The sequence below is a fragment of the Haemorhous mexicanus genome, chromosome 21 (genome assembly GCF_027477595.1).
Source record: "Haemorhous mexicanus isolate bHaeMex1 chromosome 21, bHaeMex1.pri, whole genome shotgun sequence".
NCBI classification, from domain to species: domain Eukaryota; kingdom Metazoa; phylum Chordata; class Aves; order Passeriformes; family Fringillidae; genus Haemorhous; species Haemorhous mexicanus.
Genome location: NC_082361.1, coordinates 10,465,211 through 10,480,227, shown reverse-complemented (window position 1 = coordinate 10,480,227; position 15,017 = coordinate 10,465,211). Strand labels below are relative to the sequence as shown.

Sequence of the window (15,017 nt, the reverse complement as noted above, 5' to 3'; positions counted from 1 at the left end):
AGTCTTGGACTGTTCAGTACAGCCACTGTTTGTGTTTCTTGTCAGTGCTTCCTGGACAGGTTCATCTCCCCTCCTGCAAAACTTGGTAAGAGCAGCCAGCAGGTTTCCAATGCAGCTTTCTTGGCTTCAGGAACGAGCTGTCTGATAGGAAGGAAGATATTTCTGTCCTTCCTTTGTTGGCTGTACAAAGTTTGACAGGAATAAAATAGGTGCAATCTCAGGCTGCTACTTTCCAATGGCTCCAGAGGAGTCAGGTCCCCAAGTGGTGTATTGGCATTTACAGATGTGCACTTAAAGGCTTTGAAACCCTTCTGACACTGACAAGACCCCCAGAAGACAAGACGCAAGCTGCTGAGAGGCCAGGGCCACGTCCAGAGCTGCAGCCAGGCTGGGAACTCTGGTACTCAGTGACTACACTGCCTTGAGTCATGTCTGACAGCCAGGCTGGGCTTACTGACCAGGGCCTGGGCAGCCCCAAGGACTCCTGAGTGTCCAGCAGGAACAGGACTAAGGGCCTGAAACAGAGACAAGCTCACCTGATGGGTTCTGCTTGCACCTCTTTTCTTTAGGTTTTTCTGTCCCCGAATGACCAGCTGCAATTGTGGTGAATGATGGATTAGTACAAAATTTTTCTCCAAAACACAACACAGTATTTTAGCAACCATCAACTTTTTTCCCATTTCCAATCACCCACTCTGCTACCACACATGGGTTTTCCAACACCACATCCTTGCTTTTCAACATGGTTCCAGAAAGCCCCTTACTTGCTTCTGAGGCAGGTCTAACTCCCAACAGACACTGTGTAACCTGCTCCACGGAGATATCCCACCCCTTAACTGCCCAACCAGCCAGAGGCATTGCCAACACCACATATTCTGCTTCTCTTGGATGGGGAATGGAGGGAGGCCAGGCGTTTCTGCTGGCATGTTATTTATCTTTGCAGCAAGATGCCAAAATTATGTTTCATCTGGTCTGTCACTTTTGCTCCAGTTAGGGAGCATGGAGAATGATAGTGGCCCACTGGAAGGCTGGGCAATACACAGGCAGGACAAAAACCTTGCACAGAAAACTCTATAGGTGATGGATCTGAACAAAATTGTCTAGGCCACTGGTTATGTTCAGTTACGACCACATGGACTTAACACTGCAAGGAAACTGCACAAGTGGAGGGGAATTTCATTCCTTTTAGCACATGTATTTTGGTCTCACATACACACATCTGATTCACTGTGACCTCCACAGAGTGACTGCAGAAACAGCTGGACATTGGTTACAGTGACATTTAAATAAACTGTCATGCTCAGCATCACTGTAACCTGCAAACTGCTCTACTACCCACAGTCCTCAAACTTCTGCTGCTTGCAAATGTCTTTGCTCCACCAGGACTGCACTGATACACAGACACAGCACAAGTACTGCTTGATCTCCATCCCACCTTTCTCCAGATCTTGGCTCCCCTCTGAAAAATCTATGCTCAAGTACCTGGTCCTTGGCAGCAGGAATCCCACATGGCCTGTTTGACAGGGCTGGGGTGCCAGCAGCCTGGGGAGGAGGGAGAATAAGGCACTACCCCAGGAGTGAGCTGCCTGTGAGCTTAAACAAGGTACCCCATAATACATCAAAATTCACTGAGCACAGCTGGATCCTGCTTGGAGAGGAACACGGAAGCAGCAGGAAAGGGTGACCACACTTACCACTGGAGTTCTGGGAATTGCTGTTCGTTTCTTCAAAGTTGTTTTGCACTTTGCCTTCCATTCTTCTGCTGAAAGCACTTTCTGCTGGGTGGAGAACAAAGCAGGAATGGTGACTGGTCAACACTGGATGCAGAACCAGGCAGACAGGAGGCAAGACATGCCCCTGTGCCACATAATCACAGACCCTAAATACAGCAGAAAGGTCAAATACCTCATTTTGGAGGCAAATGGGCCAGATTCAGTGAAGGGATAACAGGTGGGTATTTTTCTTGAATGCCCTCTGGCTGAGGCGGCCTGGATTGGCTCTTAGGGAGCCCCTGAACACCAGTCCTGACTGAACCAGAAAGGTCATGTCTTCCTCCCCTGCAAAAAAACCCAACCCTTATCTTACTCTTCCTTAAGGCAACAAGCAGCCCTTAACTCCTGTGAGCACAGGTGACCAGTCTGAGACTGAGCTCAGGGCCTCAGCACCACACCAAAGTGTCACCTACAGAAGCACTGTGCCAGCTTTCCTTGTGCTTCCCAGCCACCTGCAACCCCTTCCTAAACACTCTCCTGGAAATGTTGAAGCAGAAGCCTGAAGGCTGTCTCAGGGCCTGCTCACCATGTCAGGAAAAGCTGTGGAAGATCTCCAGCTCTGTGCTTCCCAACACTGCCCAACAGTGCCCTTGTTCCCTGAGCCCCCCAGGCTCTGCTCACTCCAGCCACAGCACAGGGCAGTTCCCAGTGACTGCACTGGGAGGCTCTCCAGAGCACCCAGGTGCTTCCTGCCCCTGGCAGTGACCAGAAGCCCTGAAGCATCCCTGCACAGCACAGCTCAGGGCTCCCACCCTGCTCAAGCTGGTGTCCCTCAGCACCAGCTCAACAGTGCAAGGAGGTCTTGTCTCACTTCACTGGGTCTGCAATATCCAGGCAAATGGATTTACTGTGGTGGCTCAAAGGATAAACTAGAGATTAAACAAAAATGAACTGGCCAAAGCAACGTGTGTGGCCTGTGCTGGCCAGGCCCTTGCCTTGCACTCTCACTCTGGAGCACACTGACACCTGAGGGCTTCATGGGGACATGGCCTGGCCTGGCTCTGCTGGGCCCAGCCTGCAGACTGGGCAGGGCTGGGGACACAAGTCTTTAATTCAGGAGTGATGGGGACTCCTGAAAAGTGGTGCCAGACCATGATTTTATTCCTGCAGACCACTGGAGTTGGTCACAACTACTGTCAGGACTTGGCAGAGGCCCTGGGTCCCTGCAGGCTCCCAGGGCTGCAGCATGGCCCACACACATGGGCTTTGGGGCTACCAGAGACCTGAACTGAAGGAAGAGCCCAGCCTGTGGATTTTGGCCCAGCCAGTCCTCAGTGGACCCTTCCAAGTCCTGAGTAGGCTTCTCAAACTCTCAATCAACTACACTCCTGTCTCCTAAAATTCAGGAGAACAAGCAAACTTGGGAACCAAATCAACTGAAACAGAAACACATCAAACAGGGCTAAAAAGGAACTGGAAACATTATCTACCTAGGCCACGTGACAGATAAATAATAGAAACAAGAGGCCTTAAATAACAGGAAAATCAGACAGTGGCAAAATGGTTTGGGTCAACCCACCCCTCCCAAGAGACCCAGGTTCAAGTCCTGGCTTATGTCACAAGTGGAAGTGAGATGGAGGTCTCCAAAGACCCTTGTAAAGAATTTGCATGGTGGTTTTGCCTTCATCCCTTAGCTTTTCCCCCAAAACCTCCCCTGTGTCTAGCAGTAAGAAAAATCTGTTTTAATGCACCTGCTTGGTCTTACTGTGCCCTTCCCACACTGAGAGGGCAGCTCACTCTCTTCTCTCTCCTTGTATTGAAACCTTTTGAATGTGAACTAAAATTCTCTGTATGGACCAAGTCCTTGACAGCTGTGGGTATGTGTTATCCAACAAACCCATCCTTGCTCAGCATGAATGGCCTCTCCCATCACAGCCACCTCTCATACTCAGCATCTGTCCATGCCAGACATTCTAGGGGTGTTTAAACACCAACAGATTGACCAGCCCTTCTTCTGCACCCAGATAGAATCTCTATCATCAATCCCACAGACTTAAGAGGTGCTTCTCAGTGGACTGCACATGGCATACTATGTTTCACACCCTATTTATTAACTGTTATTTTTCAGTAGTCTTTGCTTTCTTTCTTTTAAATTTTTTTTTTAGGCTTGGTCTTGTTCGGAAGGAGGAAACTGAGACAATGGGAGGATCAATCCTAACTTGCATTTTCTAACTCCTCAGTAATGGTTCTGTAATACTGATTTTTCTGTTTATCTCTCAGAGGTTCCTGTGGGGAATGGAGCACTGTGAAAACACCTGTACTCCATTTCACTTCCAAAGGCACAGGTATAGCCCTGAGAACATCACCTGGAGGGAAACAAACACTAAATGCCAAACAGTGCTGAAAACCAAGCAAAAATCCCCATTCCTCGCAAGCCATTACACCAATCCTTGTCAGGAAGATCTTCTCAGTTTGTGACACCAGGATTTGAAACAGGGTCTTTTGCACATTGTGGTTACCACGATGTTTAACAGAAACAACTTGTCACTGGGAAGGGATTATAAAGAATCAAATCCCCTCAACTGCTTCTGGGAGCAGCTTCTCTGGGACAGTCATGGATGGAGCAGACTAAGGCCAGGAAGGGTGAAAGCCCATCCAGGGCAGGACTGGACACTGAGCAGCTCAGCAAGCTGAAAGGCAGTTGGTACCTGTGATGGCCTTGCTTCCTGGGGATGCGGAATTGGGAGCGCGGAACATCTGGGCCTGGGAGGCGGGTGGGATGCCGGAGGGCGCGCGGTGCAGGAGGCTGGAGCAGCGGTTTATGGACACCGGGGACTTTTTGCTGGACTGGCTCGTCTGTGTCTTCACTGCCACGAAGAGTGGAGATCGAGAGAACTCTGGATATGAACACTCAGAACTAGTGCCTGCACAGCCAGGGAGTTCCCAGAGCGGGGCCTGCTGGAGCTGCTGATCCACCGAGCCCCTGGGACAGAGCTGGGCTCCCCCCTTGCCCGAGGGGACACTGGTGAAGCTCCTTAGTTCCCTTGCACACCTCTAACTGCCACACCACCAACCCATTCCTGCTCCTGCATCCATCCAGGAGCACTGTGTGATTGCCACGGCCTGGCTGGGGGCACCTGCAGCTCTGGCCTCCATTTCTATGGACTGAATTTTGGGAACAGGTTTCTACACTCCTCATATCTCTGAGAAGGGACAAGCTTACATCTTTGTTTATTGAGCCTCAAATAAATCCTAGTGATCTCCAGCTACATTCCTTGTCTCTTTGACCAAATACATAGGAAAGGGCACTGTTGAGAAGGGAATGGAATGGAATTAGGAGGCAGAGTGAGTAAAGGCTTTTGGTCCCATCTCCAGACTGGTGACATGTGGAGAAATTCTGAATATTACTGGGACATGCTCTTTGAATGTATCCATATTTTGATCTCTGCAGCACACAGTGAGGATCACCAGGAATTGTCAATGCCAAAAGTCATCTGAAACACCCTCAGGAGGACAGCCCTTCGTCTGGGCCACATGGATTAAACAAACTATTACAAAAATGGAGAAACTGTCTAAGAACATCCTTCACTCCTAAGGGGCCTCTTCTATGGAAATTTGGATATGGGTCCTGAAGCCCCAGTGCTACTCCAACCACTTGTTATGAAAAATCACTAACAAAAGAAGGTTCAACCAACCCACAGTCCCAGCTCCCTACCAGTGATTTCTACAGTGATACTGTGGAATGCCTAAAGGTGGAGGGACAGCCGCACCTGCACATCCTACACAGTGTGAGTGAGAAATATTCATCCACACTGAGCAGCTTTCAGGGGAATGCCATGGCAGCACTACATCCTAACTCTGAAACAGGGGAGAAGTCCCCCAGGCTGGTACAATCCTCATTTCCAAAATCCCAGGAGACTTTACACACCTTGGCTGTGACTGGCTCTCACCTTCAGCAGCAGCACTGTGGACTGGGAGTTTGTACATTCACAGGGCACTGCAATTCCAGGGATTTTGATTCACTAGCTCTGACACACAGCCCCAAGCTGACATTTCCTCATGTGTCAGTGTAGCTCTGCAGGAAATTATGCACTGGTTTTCTCACAGTTTAGTCAGGATACATCTCTGCTTGGTCTCCAGCCAGATAAATAGGCAGAAGGCTTGTTTTGCTCTCTATGCTTCCTTTCAATCTCCATGGATAAACCTCCTCCAGCTGCTGCCAAACTGCCAGCAAAAATGTAGTCAGATATGAAAATTTCCAGCTTGTGGATAGTCTGCTTCCCATGAGGATCATTCCCACCAATGTCTGCTTTATTCCCCATCAATGCCATGAGAAACAGCCATCAGCAACTCTTCAGTGCCAGACACAGACAGCATCACTGCACATCCTCTGCAGCCCAGGTACTGCTCTGGGATGTAACAACAAAAGTCTCAATGCTATGACGACCTCCAAAATGTCTTCTTCTTCCTCCCAGATGAAACAAACAGTATGTCTTCAAACTGAGACCCCACAGAGATGGCTGCTCCATCTGATACTAGGCAGAGGGAGTTTTGAGCAGCAATGCAAGATAGACAAAGGAACACCAGTTCTAGCAATCTGGAGAAAGCTAACAGTTCATTGGGAAAAAAATGTTCAGTCTGTAGCTCATCAGATGCCAAATTTCTTCTGAAGGCTGAGCAACACAGGTAGAGAGCATCACACGGCTCCTCTGCTCCACTCTGGAAAAGTCACCTTCACTGTGGAACTCACAGCCTCAGGCTGATGAAAAGGCCAAGATGTTTCTAAAACTGAAAATCCTGAGTTGCTAAATGGCCACAAAAACCTCCTGCCTCAAAATCTGCAGCAAGACTGGAGACAGCACCAGGGGCAGGTGACCTCGTAACTGCTGCTGTGGAGCTTTACAAACCCTCACAGAAGGCAGTGGAGACCTGTCCCAGTGGAAGCTGCAGTGATGTGGAGGGTGATTCTCACTGCAGGGTCTGCAGTCAGTCAGCTCTGGGCTTTGTGCTGCAGCCCTGCAGCATGGCCCAGGGTGTGCTGAAGGACACACCTGATGCAGGAAATGCTGAGAACAGTGATGGCTCCAGCCTGGCAGCAGGAAAAGCTTGGTCACTGCTGTGCTTGGCTGCAGAGGAACTCCCAGGGGGATGGTGAAGAGGCTGAGGTGCTCCTTGGGGAGCAATCAGGAATTTCCACAGGGATCAGGAAGGCAGTGCCAGCTCTCAGATCCTTCCTGACCCAGTGCTGGGGCCTGCCCTGTCCAAGGGTGAAGAACAGGCTGGAGAACACTCAGAGGAGGAGACAAGAGGATTACCAAGAACCACAGAGCTTACAATGGAAACATAAGTCACTCCTGTGATTTAACCAGGGCCTGGAGAGCAGGCTAGGCCAGGTCAGGGAAATAGAAACTCAGTAACTAAGTCCTCCTTCAAAGAGCACACAAGGTTATAAACAGGACCCAGTGCTCAAAGCTACAGCTGGCTAATTTTAGTCTTAATTTAGTAGAGGCAATAATTCATCAAAATAATTACCTTATGTGATTGCTGCATTTTCTGTCACTCAAAAGCAAGATTAGATGCCTCTCTAAAGCATATCTGTGTGCAATTCAATCATGGCAATCCTACAGAATGTGTTTCTCCAGGCAGTCCAGAGATCACAGGGTCCCTCCTGGCTTTCCTGGTTTTGGGAAAACCTTAAAGTACTGTGATTGACAAGCTGTGGCAGCAAGGAGAAAATCTGGCACCCAAATCCATACATTATCACAATGCACCACCACAACAGGGACCAGATTGTCTCAGCAACATTACTTTTTCCAGGTAAAAATTCTGGTTAATAATTTGTGTATGGTATTTGTTTAGAAAGATCTAGTCAGGATGGGTAGGGAACCATTTTGAAGGTTCAGATGGAATTATACCATCACCTATGGAGAAAAAACTGTCTTCACAGAATGTGTTGAAAAATGATTCCTTAACAATGGCCTGAAATTCCATACTCTGAGCAAACACCTTGGCTATGGCAAACAGGTTTTTCCACAGGAAAACCCCTCTGCTGATACCTATCAAATTTTTAATGTGTCTTTATACACACAAACAGGTGGAGCCTGTTGCTAAAACACTGTGGGATCACACTGGGAAAAGCACCTGAACTCACAGATTTCCCTCACTGAACTGGTGGAAGCAAAGACACATCATCCAACTGGAATCTGGAGCTGTTTTTTTCCTGGCTAGGCAGGGTCTGTGTGGAAACCAGCTGTCCTACCAAAATGGCAGCTGCCTCAATGAAATACAGTATTTAAGCACTTTGGAGGAATAAATTGTATCCAGTGTGCATCCAGTACAGAAAGGAATTGAGCAGCAAGCCTTGATGAACTTCCTTGAGCATCACAGGTGTCAGGGTGGGTGTAGGTCTGTCTGTCCCCTGGAGAGCCAAGAATGATCCCAGGGATGGAAAGGCCCATCCCACAGACCCTGAGAGAAGGGAGCAAGGCCCAGAGGTGACAGCTGGCTTCCATCACGAAGGTCATTGGGAAGTTCATGGCAGTGAGACAGGTGTGTGGCCAGGCTGGCAAGTCAATCCACAGGTCAGCAGCAGGATCAGCTCTGCTGAGGCTAACCAGGACCAGTGATCCCAGCAAGGTCCAGGGTGCCCAGACAGGGTTGACATCAAGGTGGGAATGCAGTTGTGGATTGGGGTACAAACTCATGGGACTCATGGCCAGGCATGGTCATGTCCACAACTGAACTGAGACCAACATCTATAGAGCAGCTCAGGTAGGGTGTGTGGCTCAGAGCTGGGCTGGAGCCCTTGTGGGACTGCTCAGGGCCTTGCAGAATTCTAAGTACTCTCAGGGCCTTGACATCACTTCAGATTTCCATCCTGGAAGCAGAGCCATGGAGGGCTGTGCTGGTTTTAGGGCTCTCTCCCCACACTTCCATGACCTAGGAGTCTGAGGCTCTATCTGCAGGTACCAGGCAGAGGTGAATGCACTCTCCTGAGCCTGACTCACCAAGCTCAATGCCACTCCCAGTGCATTCATAGCCAGTTCACATCCCAGGTGCCCCAGGTTCTCTCTGCACTAAACTCATCACAGAGTCACAGAATGCCAGATTGCTTTGGGTTGGAATCGACCTGAAAGATCATCCGGTCAACCCCCCTGCCGTGGGCAGGGACACCTTCCACTGTCCCAGGCTGCTCCAAGCCCCAGTGTCCAACCTGGCCTTGGGCACTGCCAGGGATCCAGGGGCAGCCACAGCTGCTCTGGGCACCCTGTGCCAGGGCCTCACCACCCAATTCTTAACTGGATACTCAGAATTTCTTCCCAAAATCCCATCTAACCCCATCCTCTAACAGTGTGAAGCCATTTCCCTCGTTCAGTCACTTCATGCCCTGAACAGTCTCTCTCCATCCTTCTAAACAATCCCAACAGCCTAGCCCCAGCAAACGTGGTTCAATCAGCTCCATCTAACACAGCAGCCAGAGCCTGAAGGAGGACAGGAACATCTCTGAACCTTCCCCCATGAATCTCCATTCAGAAATGTTTCTAAAACTGGGACAATGAATGCGCCCACACTCCACTTCTATTTTTCGGAAATGGCCTCTGACTCCCTTCTTTGAAAGAATGAATATGTTGACAGAAACAGCGTAAAAATATTATTTTAAAGAGTCATAGCCCAGTTCTAATCTTACGAAAAAGCCCCTACTCCTCACTCAGAAAAGGGAACTTTGGAAGGAGACATTTGGCATTAACAATTCCAGGGAAGTCCACAGCAGAGCTCTTTTCCAGACAGCAGCTGTCCAGCAGCTCTGACCAGAAATTATCCTGCAAGACACTATTGAAGCTGCAGGATATAATTCTTTGGTTTACCCATTTTCAATGACTTTTCATTCACTATGACAGAAAACCAGAAACACAGGCTCTGGAAGGGAAGCTTGTGCTCCAGCAGAGACCCAGACAGCTGAACTGGTGATGCTGAAGGGATTTCCTCACCCACTTCCACTATGACTGAATTTTCAGCACTTGCTTTATAACCAGAAAAATAAGACCAGGGTAAAGACACAGTCTCAGCTTTACTTCTTCTGACTGCAAGGATTCAAGAAAAGCCAGCTGTGCTTTTCAAAAGTCAGGTGTTAACAGCTGCCTCACAGGACCTTGGATTTTGGGAGGAACAGAGTCTGAGCAGCAGAAAGGTGTGAGAATGTACTGGCCAGCCTGCATTGGGAGCTCACCATGCCCTCTCCCATATCCTCATCAGGGTTAGTGGCTTGTCATTGTAAATCATAAATCTTACTGGTCATGGGAACAAGGAGAAGAAAAAAGAGGTTAAAAAAAGAAAAGGAAAAATAAAAGTTTATGGGGAGGGGGTTAAACTTATGAAAATACTATCTTGATCTGATTTTGAATGTCCTCACAGTTAAAGATACTTGAAAGGACTGGAAACCCATCTGCACAGCTCAGGGCCTGCTGATCTAGCCTTCAGCAGGGGCAGCTTCTTTTCTTTAGCTGCAGAAATGATGGTGCAAGAATGGCCTCAAGCCCAGCACTCAGAACATGCCTCCTCCTCCAGAACTGGGGCAGGGCCTGGGGGGGCCACTGGAACTGTAGGGCCCTCTGCAGGCACACCCCTCCGAGAGAAACACAGATGGGGTTTCTTTTCTGCTGGAGAGCCTGGACTGGAACCAGCAGCTCAGCTATTACTACAGCTGGTTGGGAAGATGGAAGACATCAGTGGCAATATATCACCTTGAAATGTGAAGCACTGGGAAGGTAAGAATTAGCTAGAGCTGAGTAAAGCCTAGTGCTCACTGCACACTGCTCCTGACCTCTCTGCAGGGGCAGCAGAGACGTCAGAGCTCTGCTGCCCAAGGGCCCCCTCTGTGGCAGGAGATGGACCAGCCACTGCTGGTCACCAATGGCTTTGCTGAGGGCTGAAAACACCTCAGCAAAGAGGTGGACCTTCCATGGGCAGGCAACCACAGGAATAACTGCAATGTGTGCAATCATAAGCACTGGGGCACGTCCTTCAGCCGTTGGCAGATAACAAGATTAGCTTTGTGATGCTGATGTTGGACACGTATTTTATGCCCTGAACCTTCTAACATGGCCCATATCCAAGCTTCAGAGAACCTGCTTGGCACCTGTCAAGAGCCACCAAACCTTTAAAGTGACAGTCTGGTGGAACATGTTCTCATAAACCCAAGGGCGCCTCACTAGAATCCCTTAAAAACCCGATTCCCGGGGATTTTTGGGTGGACGCGCCCCCTGCCGGCTGCAGCTGCGGCTGAGGCGCTCAGCTCGTCCCTCATCCCACCCCTCATCCTCCTCTCCATCATCCCAAACCCTGGAGCAGCACAACCCAGGCACCCAGCAAAGCTCAGGGCAGGAATGGGAAGGGAGCAGGAAGTTCAGCTGTAAAGAACTTCTCTGCAGACTTTGAAAGTATTCAAATCCAGCAGGTAGCAAAAATTTCTCTCACCATTTAGTCAAATTTTGCACTGAATTATACTGAATTGCTTGTTAAAGCCTCCTCCCTGCTGTGTGGGGACTGCAGACCACAGTGCTGTGCAGTTTTTTGACAACTGCTTTGTCCTGAGCTCCCTGAAATAAATCATTCATTGAGTGTGATTCAGTAGCAAGCTGGTGAGGTAATTTAAGTGATTTTGAAACCAGTTTTAACTCACTGCTTGAAATAATTCTCTAGAAGCTCATAGAAAGATGCTTCTTCTCTAACATGTATGTTCAGCTATTATTTAGAGGAGTATAAAAATGTTGTGCATCTCCTCAGTTAAAAAAGAGCCTAAACCATCAACCCCACAAGGATTATGTGTAGAATTCCATGGGCTGGGGTAGGAGGTGAGAGACATTCCAGACCTAATAATGTCCCTGTGAAAGGAGATCCCAGCTCAGCTTTACAGTGCTCAGCACATGATCTGTGTCCTGCCCACTGCAATCCCACAGCTCCAGGGGAAGGATCCCCAAGAGTGAAGTCTGTCCGGGCAGCCTGGTGCTCCCCAGAGCCCCGGAGGTGCCAGCCTGCAGAGGGCCAGCCCTGCAGCAATACTCACTGATGGGGGCGTGCAGAGCCACGTGCTCTTGGTAGGGAGTGTAGTACTTGTACTGCTTGCCACAGAACTCACAGGTGTAATTGCCAGTTTCTGTGAAATGAACAAGGACAAAGGTCAGGAAGGAGGTCAGGCCTCTTACTCAACTCCCAGTTTCTTTTTACAGAGAAACTGGTCAGGTCACACAAACATTTCTCGTGCATGTGGAACTTGCCTGCCCTGTAATCCACACATCCTTTTCCCAGGAAAGGAAACAGTTCAAAACAGAGGGATGGACCATGCATAAAAAGTCCAGTAGAACCGAACAAGCTTTAGAAGATTACCCCAAAATTACAACAAATGTGCAAAACAAGGGAGAGAATCCAGTTCTAAAATCTGTATTACAGGTGACACAGTTCTGTCCTCTGGTTACAGGTCTGGGATGTGTGGACAACAGGAACAGTCAAACCAGGAAACAAACAGTCAGGTTCAAGTATTAGAGAACTTTTATTTGGGATTGTGGAGTTCTCTTGCAGGAGAAGGGGCTTTTCTAGAATAACTGTGCTCATTCCTGCTTTGGGGATACTGGAAATAATGGAGTGTAACCACACACTGACATCCCCTCCTCTTGCCAGTGCTGGGAGTACAGAACTGGCAGTAAGCTGCAAGATGAAGGAAAATCCATGGATAGTCAAATGTTTCCAAAATGGGAAGTTCAGGGAAATGCTCTGGCAAAACCTGGTGCTTTCTCTGTTTCCCTCTGCTCTGTTTGAGGACCCACGACAAAGGCAGTATGAATGAATCACCTGCCAGCTCTCAGTGCACCTTCAAGCCTTCTCTCATCCCTGCCAGACTGCTTTTCCCTGAACTCCCCTCCCCTTCTCTTCGCAGAGCTCTTGAGTAGAACACATCACAAAGCTGCAGTTCTTAGGGCCAGGGCTGTTGGTGTTTGATGCTCCTTTGAGCCTGAACATACCTGTGAGCACCCAAATCCCAACCCCGCTGTGTAACAGTGCTTCCTGCTTTCTCTAGAGGTACTGCAGCCAAAGGCAGTGAACCCCTGAGCTCTCCTTTTTATTTGAAACAATAATAACTCTTACTTGGCCCAATCTTCTGGAAGGGTTCAGGCTCCTCCTCCTTCACCTCATCAGCAGCAATGACGGCCTGGTCGTAGGGGTCTGCAAGAGAACAGAACCAGAGGACAGCTGACAACACCTCAGCTTTGCCTTCTACAGCTGCATCGGCACTGAATGCTCCTGCACCTGTAATCACATTACCATCTGTAACAGGATTGGAAAACAGGAATGATAAACCAGTGACCCCTATGTCTGACTTGTCCCTCCTCCTCTTCCTCAGGCGCCCCAGGATTACCCCTGCTCCCAGCCCACTAACAGGCCTTGTGGGAATTAATGTTTTAAAAATGCAGAGAAAACCTGAATGAACACAATGTGAAGTCTGATCGTAATTTCCTGATTTTCTTCCAGGGAATCTCCCCTCTAATGCTGCTGAACTGGCTGACAGCAGGCACGGCAATGCAGTCTGCAGGCACATCACCTACCAAATACCAACCTGGGACATCTACCAGCTAACAGCACAGCCAGCAACAAATCCAACCCACTTTAGAGAAGAATTTGGTGTATGCCTTGAACAATTTACAAGATCACCACAGACATGAAACACCTGCTTCTTTGTCTGAAGTCTGACCAACTGTATGTGCAACAAAAGCCTGGTATCTGCTAGGGCTGGGCATCAACCTACTGGCTGTAGACACTGGGGAGGGAGAGAGGATGCTCCCTGTCCCACTGCAATTCCTGACAAAACTCCTTTGACTCTTAGCAGTTCAGAATTGACCTGCTGTGTCTGAACTACTGAATGCTTAAAAAGGTTTGTGAAATAAAGCACACAAAGGAGCTCGGCTTACCTGCCCGGTTTTCTGGGGCCCCTTCCACACTAAAAACTAACACAGAATAGAAGAAGGAGGGGAAGAAACAAAACAGAAATTAAATCCTCTTAAATGGTCTTGTTTTCCTCCTGCATTTCACATACTGCTGCAGCACATTTCAGCCCCACTAAACAAACCAGGCTTTGTGCCCCAGTCCCTCCTCTTCCCTGAAGCATCCTCACAGGACCTGGTTGAGCATGCCCAGCCCTAATACACACAGATGCTCAAGGCCTTTGTTCTGACCCTGACACGGCCCCAGGTGGAGTTCAGGTGCACAGCTGCCTCACCCCTGCATGTGCTGGAACACAGCAGCCCCAGGGAGGAGCTGGGACAGTCCTTGCACACTCATGGAGCCCCTTCCAAGCTCTCTTGTGGCCCCTGGGTGCCACAAGAAAGACATTTCTGACTGAGGCAGCCACATTCCCCTCACACTGACTGTCTGTGCCACTAATTTTCTTCTGGCTCCCCACAGGAGGAAGGGAGCTGGCAGTGGTGCCCTGCAGGAGAACACTGGCTGTCCTTAGAGCATGTTCAGATGTCCACACTTTCCAGGTAAACACAACCATTTTTTCATACAACCATGTATTGTGAAAAAACACTTGCTTTTCTGAGACAGCCCAGCCATTCAAAACCTGCTGCTCTCCAAGCAGCTTCTTTCTAGAACTCTCCTTGGCCAAGTGAGGAGCAGTACTGACAGGCTTACAGCACACACAGAGAAGGTCTGGAATATCTGTGGGCTCCCAGGTGAGAAGCTTTAGATATTCAGTAAGCAGGGGGCAAGCCAGCATGTTGACACTTCATTTTCCCCAATGCAGAATAAAGAAACACTGCTTCTGGCAGTGGGTGTCTGCTTCTGTCCAGGTGTCACCAGCCTAGGCCACATCTACAGTCACCCTTTAAGGGCCACTGACAACTTCATCAGTTCACTACTGCAGTCACTAACAAAAATCAAAGTTCCCAACTCTGAAATCTGAAATACTTCACAGAGAAGTATGCTGGGAACAAACCTGTAAATTCAGAAACCAAAAAGCAACCAATTTCTTCCCAGCAAATAATCAGGCTGACCATTTACCTTGAGGTACTCAGTCCCAGGATCTCCATCTTAACCATGAACCTCACTTGCAGACTCACTGCAAGGTCCCTGATCCCAGCACAGGTATTGTTTTTATGCACACAGAGAGAATCAGGCATAGCAAACTCCTCCCTGCAGTGCCTGTGGACTGTGCCTCCATGGCAAAGACAGGTGACCCATGCAGTGCCACATCTCGCACAGCACAGGCCACATGCTCCTGCAGAGCCACATTTTGCTTCCCCAAAGACTTCT

At 49.0% G+C, this 15,017-nt stretch overlaps 1 protein-coding gene across 8 annotated transcripts in view; it reads right to left on the bottom strand.

Annotated features, from left to right (window-relative positions):
- Nucleotides 1-15,017, bottom strand: part of ZNF618 (zinc finger protein 618) — a 148,649-nt gene that overhangs the window by 25,635 nt on the left and 107,997 nt on the right. For 5 of the 8 annotated variants that reach the window (XM_059865461.1, XM_059865462.1, XM_059865463.1 and 2 more), the window contains 6 exons: nt 13,673-13,708; nt 12,852-12,929; nt 11,776-11,865; nt 4,421-4,609; nt 1,695-1,778; nt 537-593 (listed from right to left, as the gene is read on the bottom strand). In XM_059865461.1, the coding sequence (XP_059721444.1) occupies nt 537-593; nt 1,695-1,778; nt 4,421-4,609; nt 11,776-11,865; nt 12,852-12,929; nt 13,673-13,708 (534 nt within the window). The remainder of the gene's footprint in view (nt 1-536; nt 594-1,694; nt 1,779-4,420; nt 4,610-11,775; nt 11,866-12,851; nt 12,930-13,672; nt 13,709-15,017) is intronic. The other 3 variants (XM_059865467.1, XM_059865468.1, XM_059865466.1) reach the window with 3 other exon arrangements.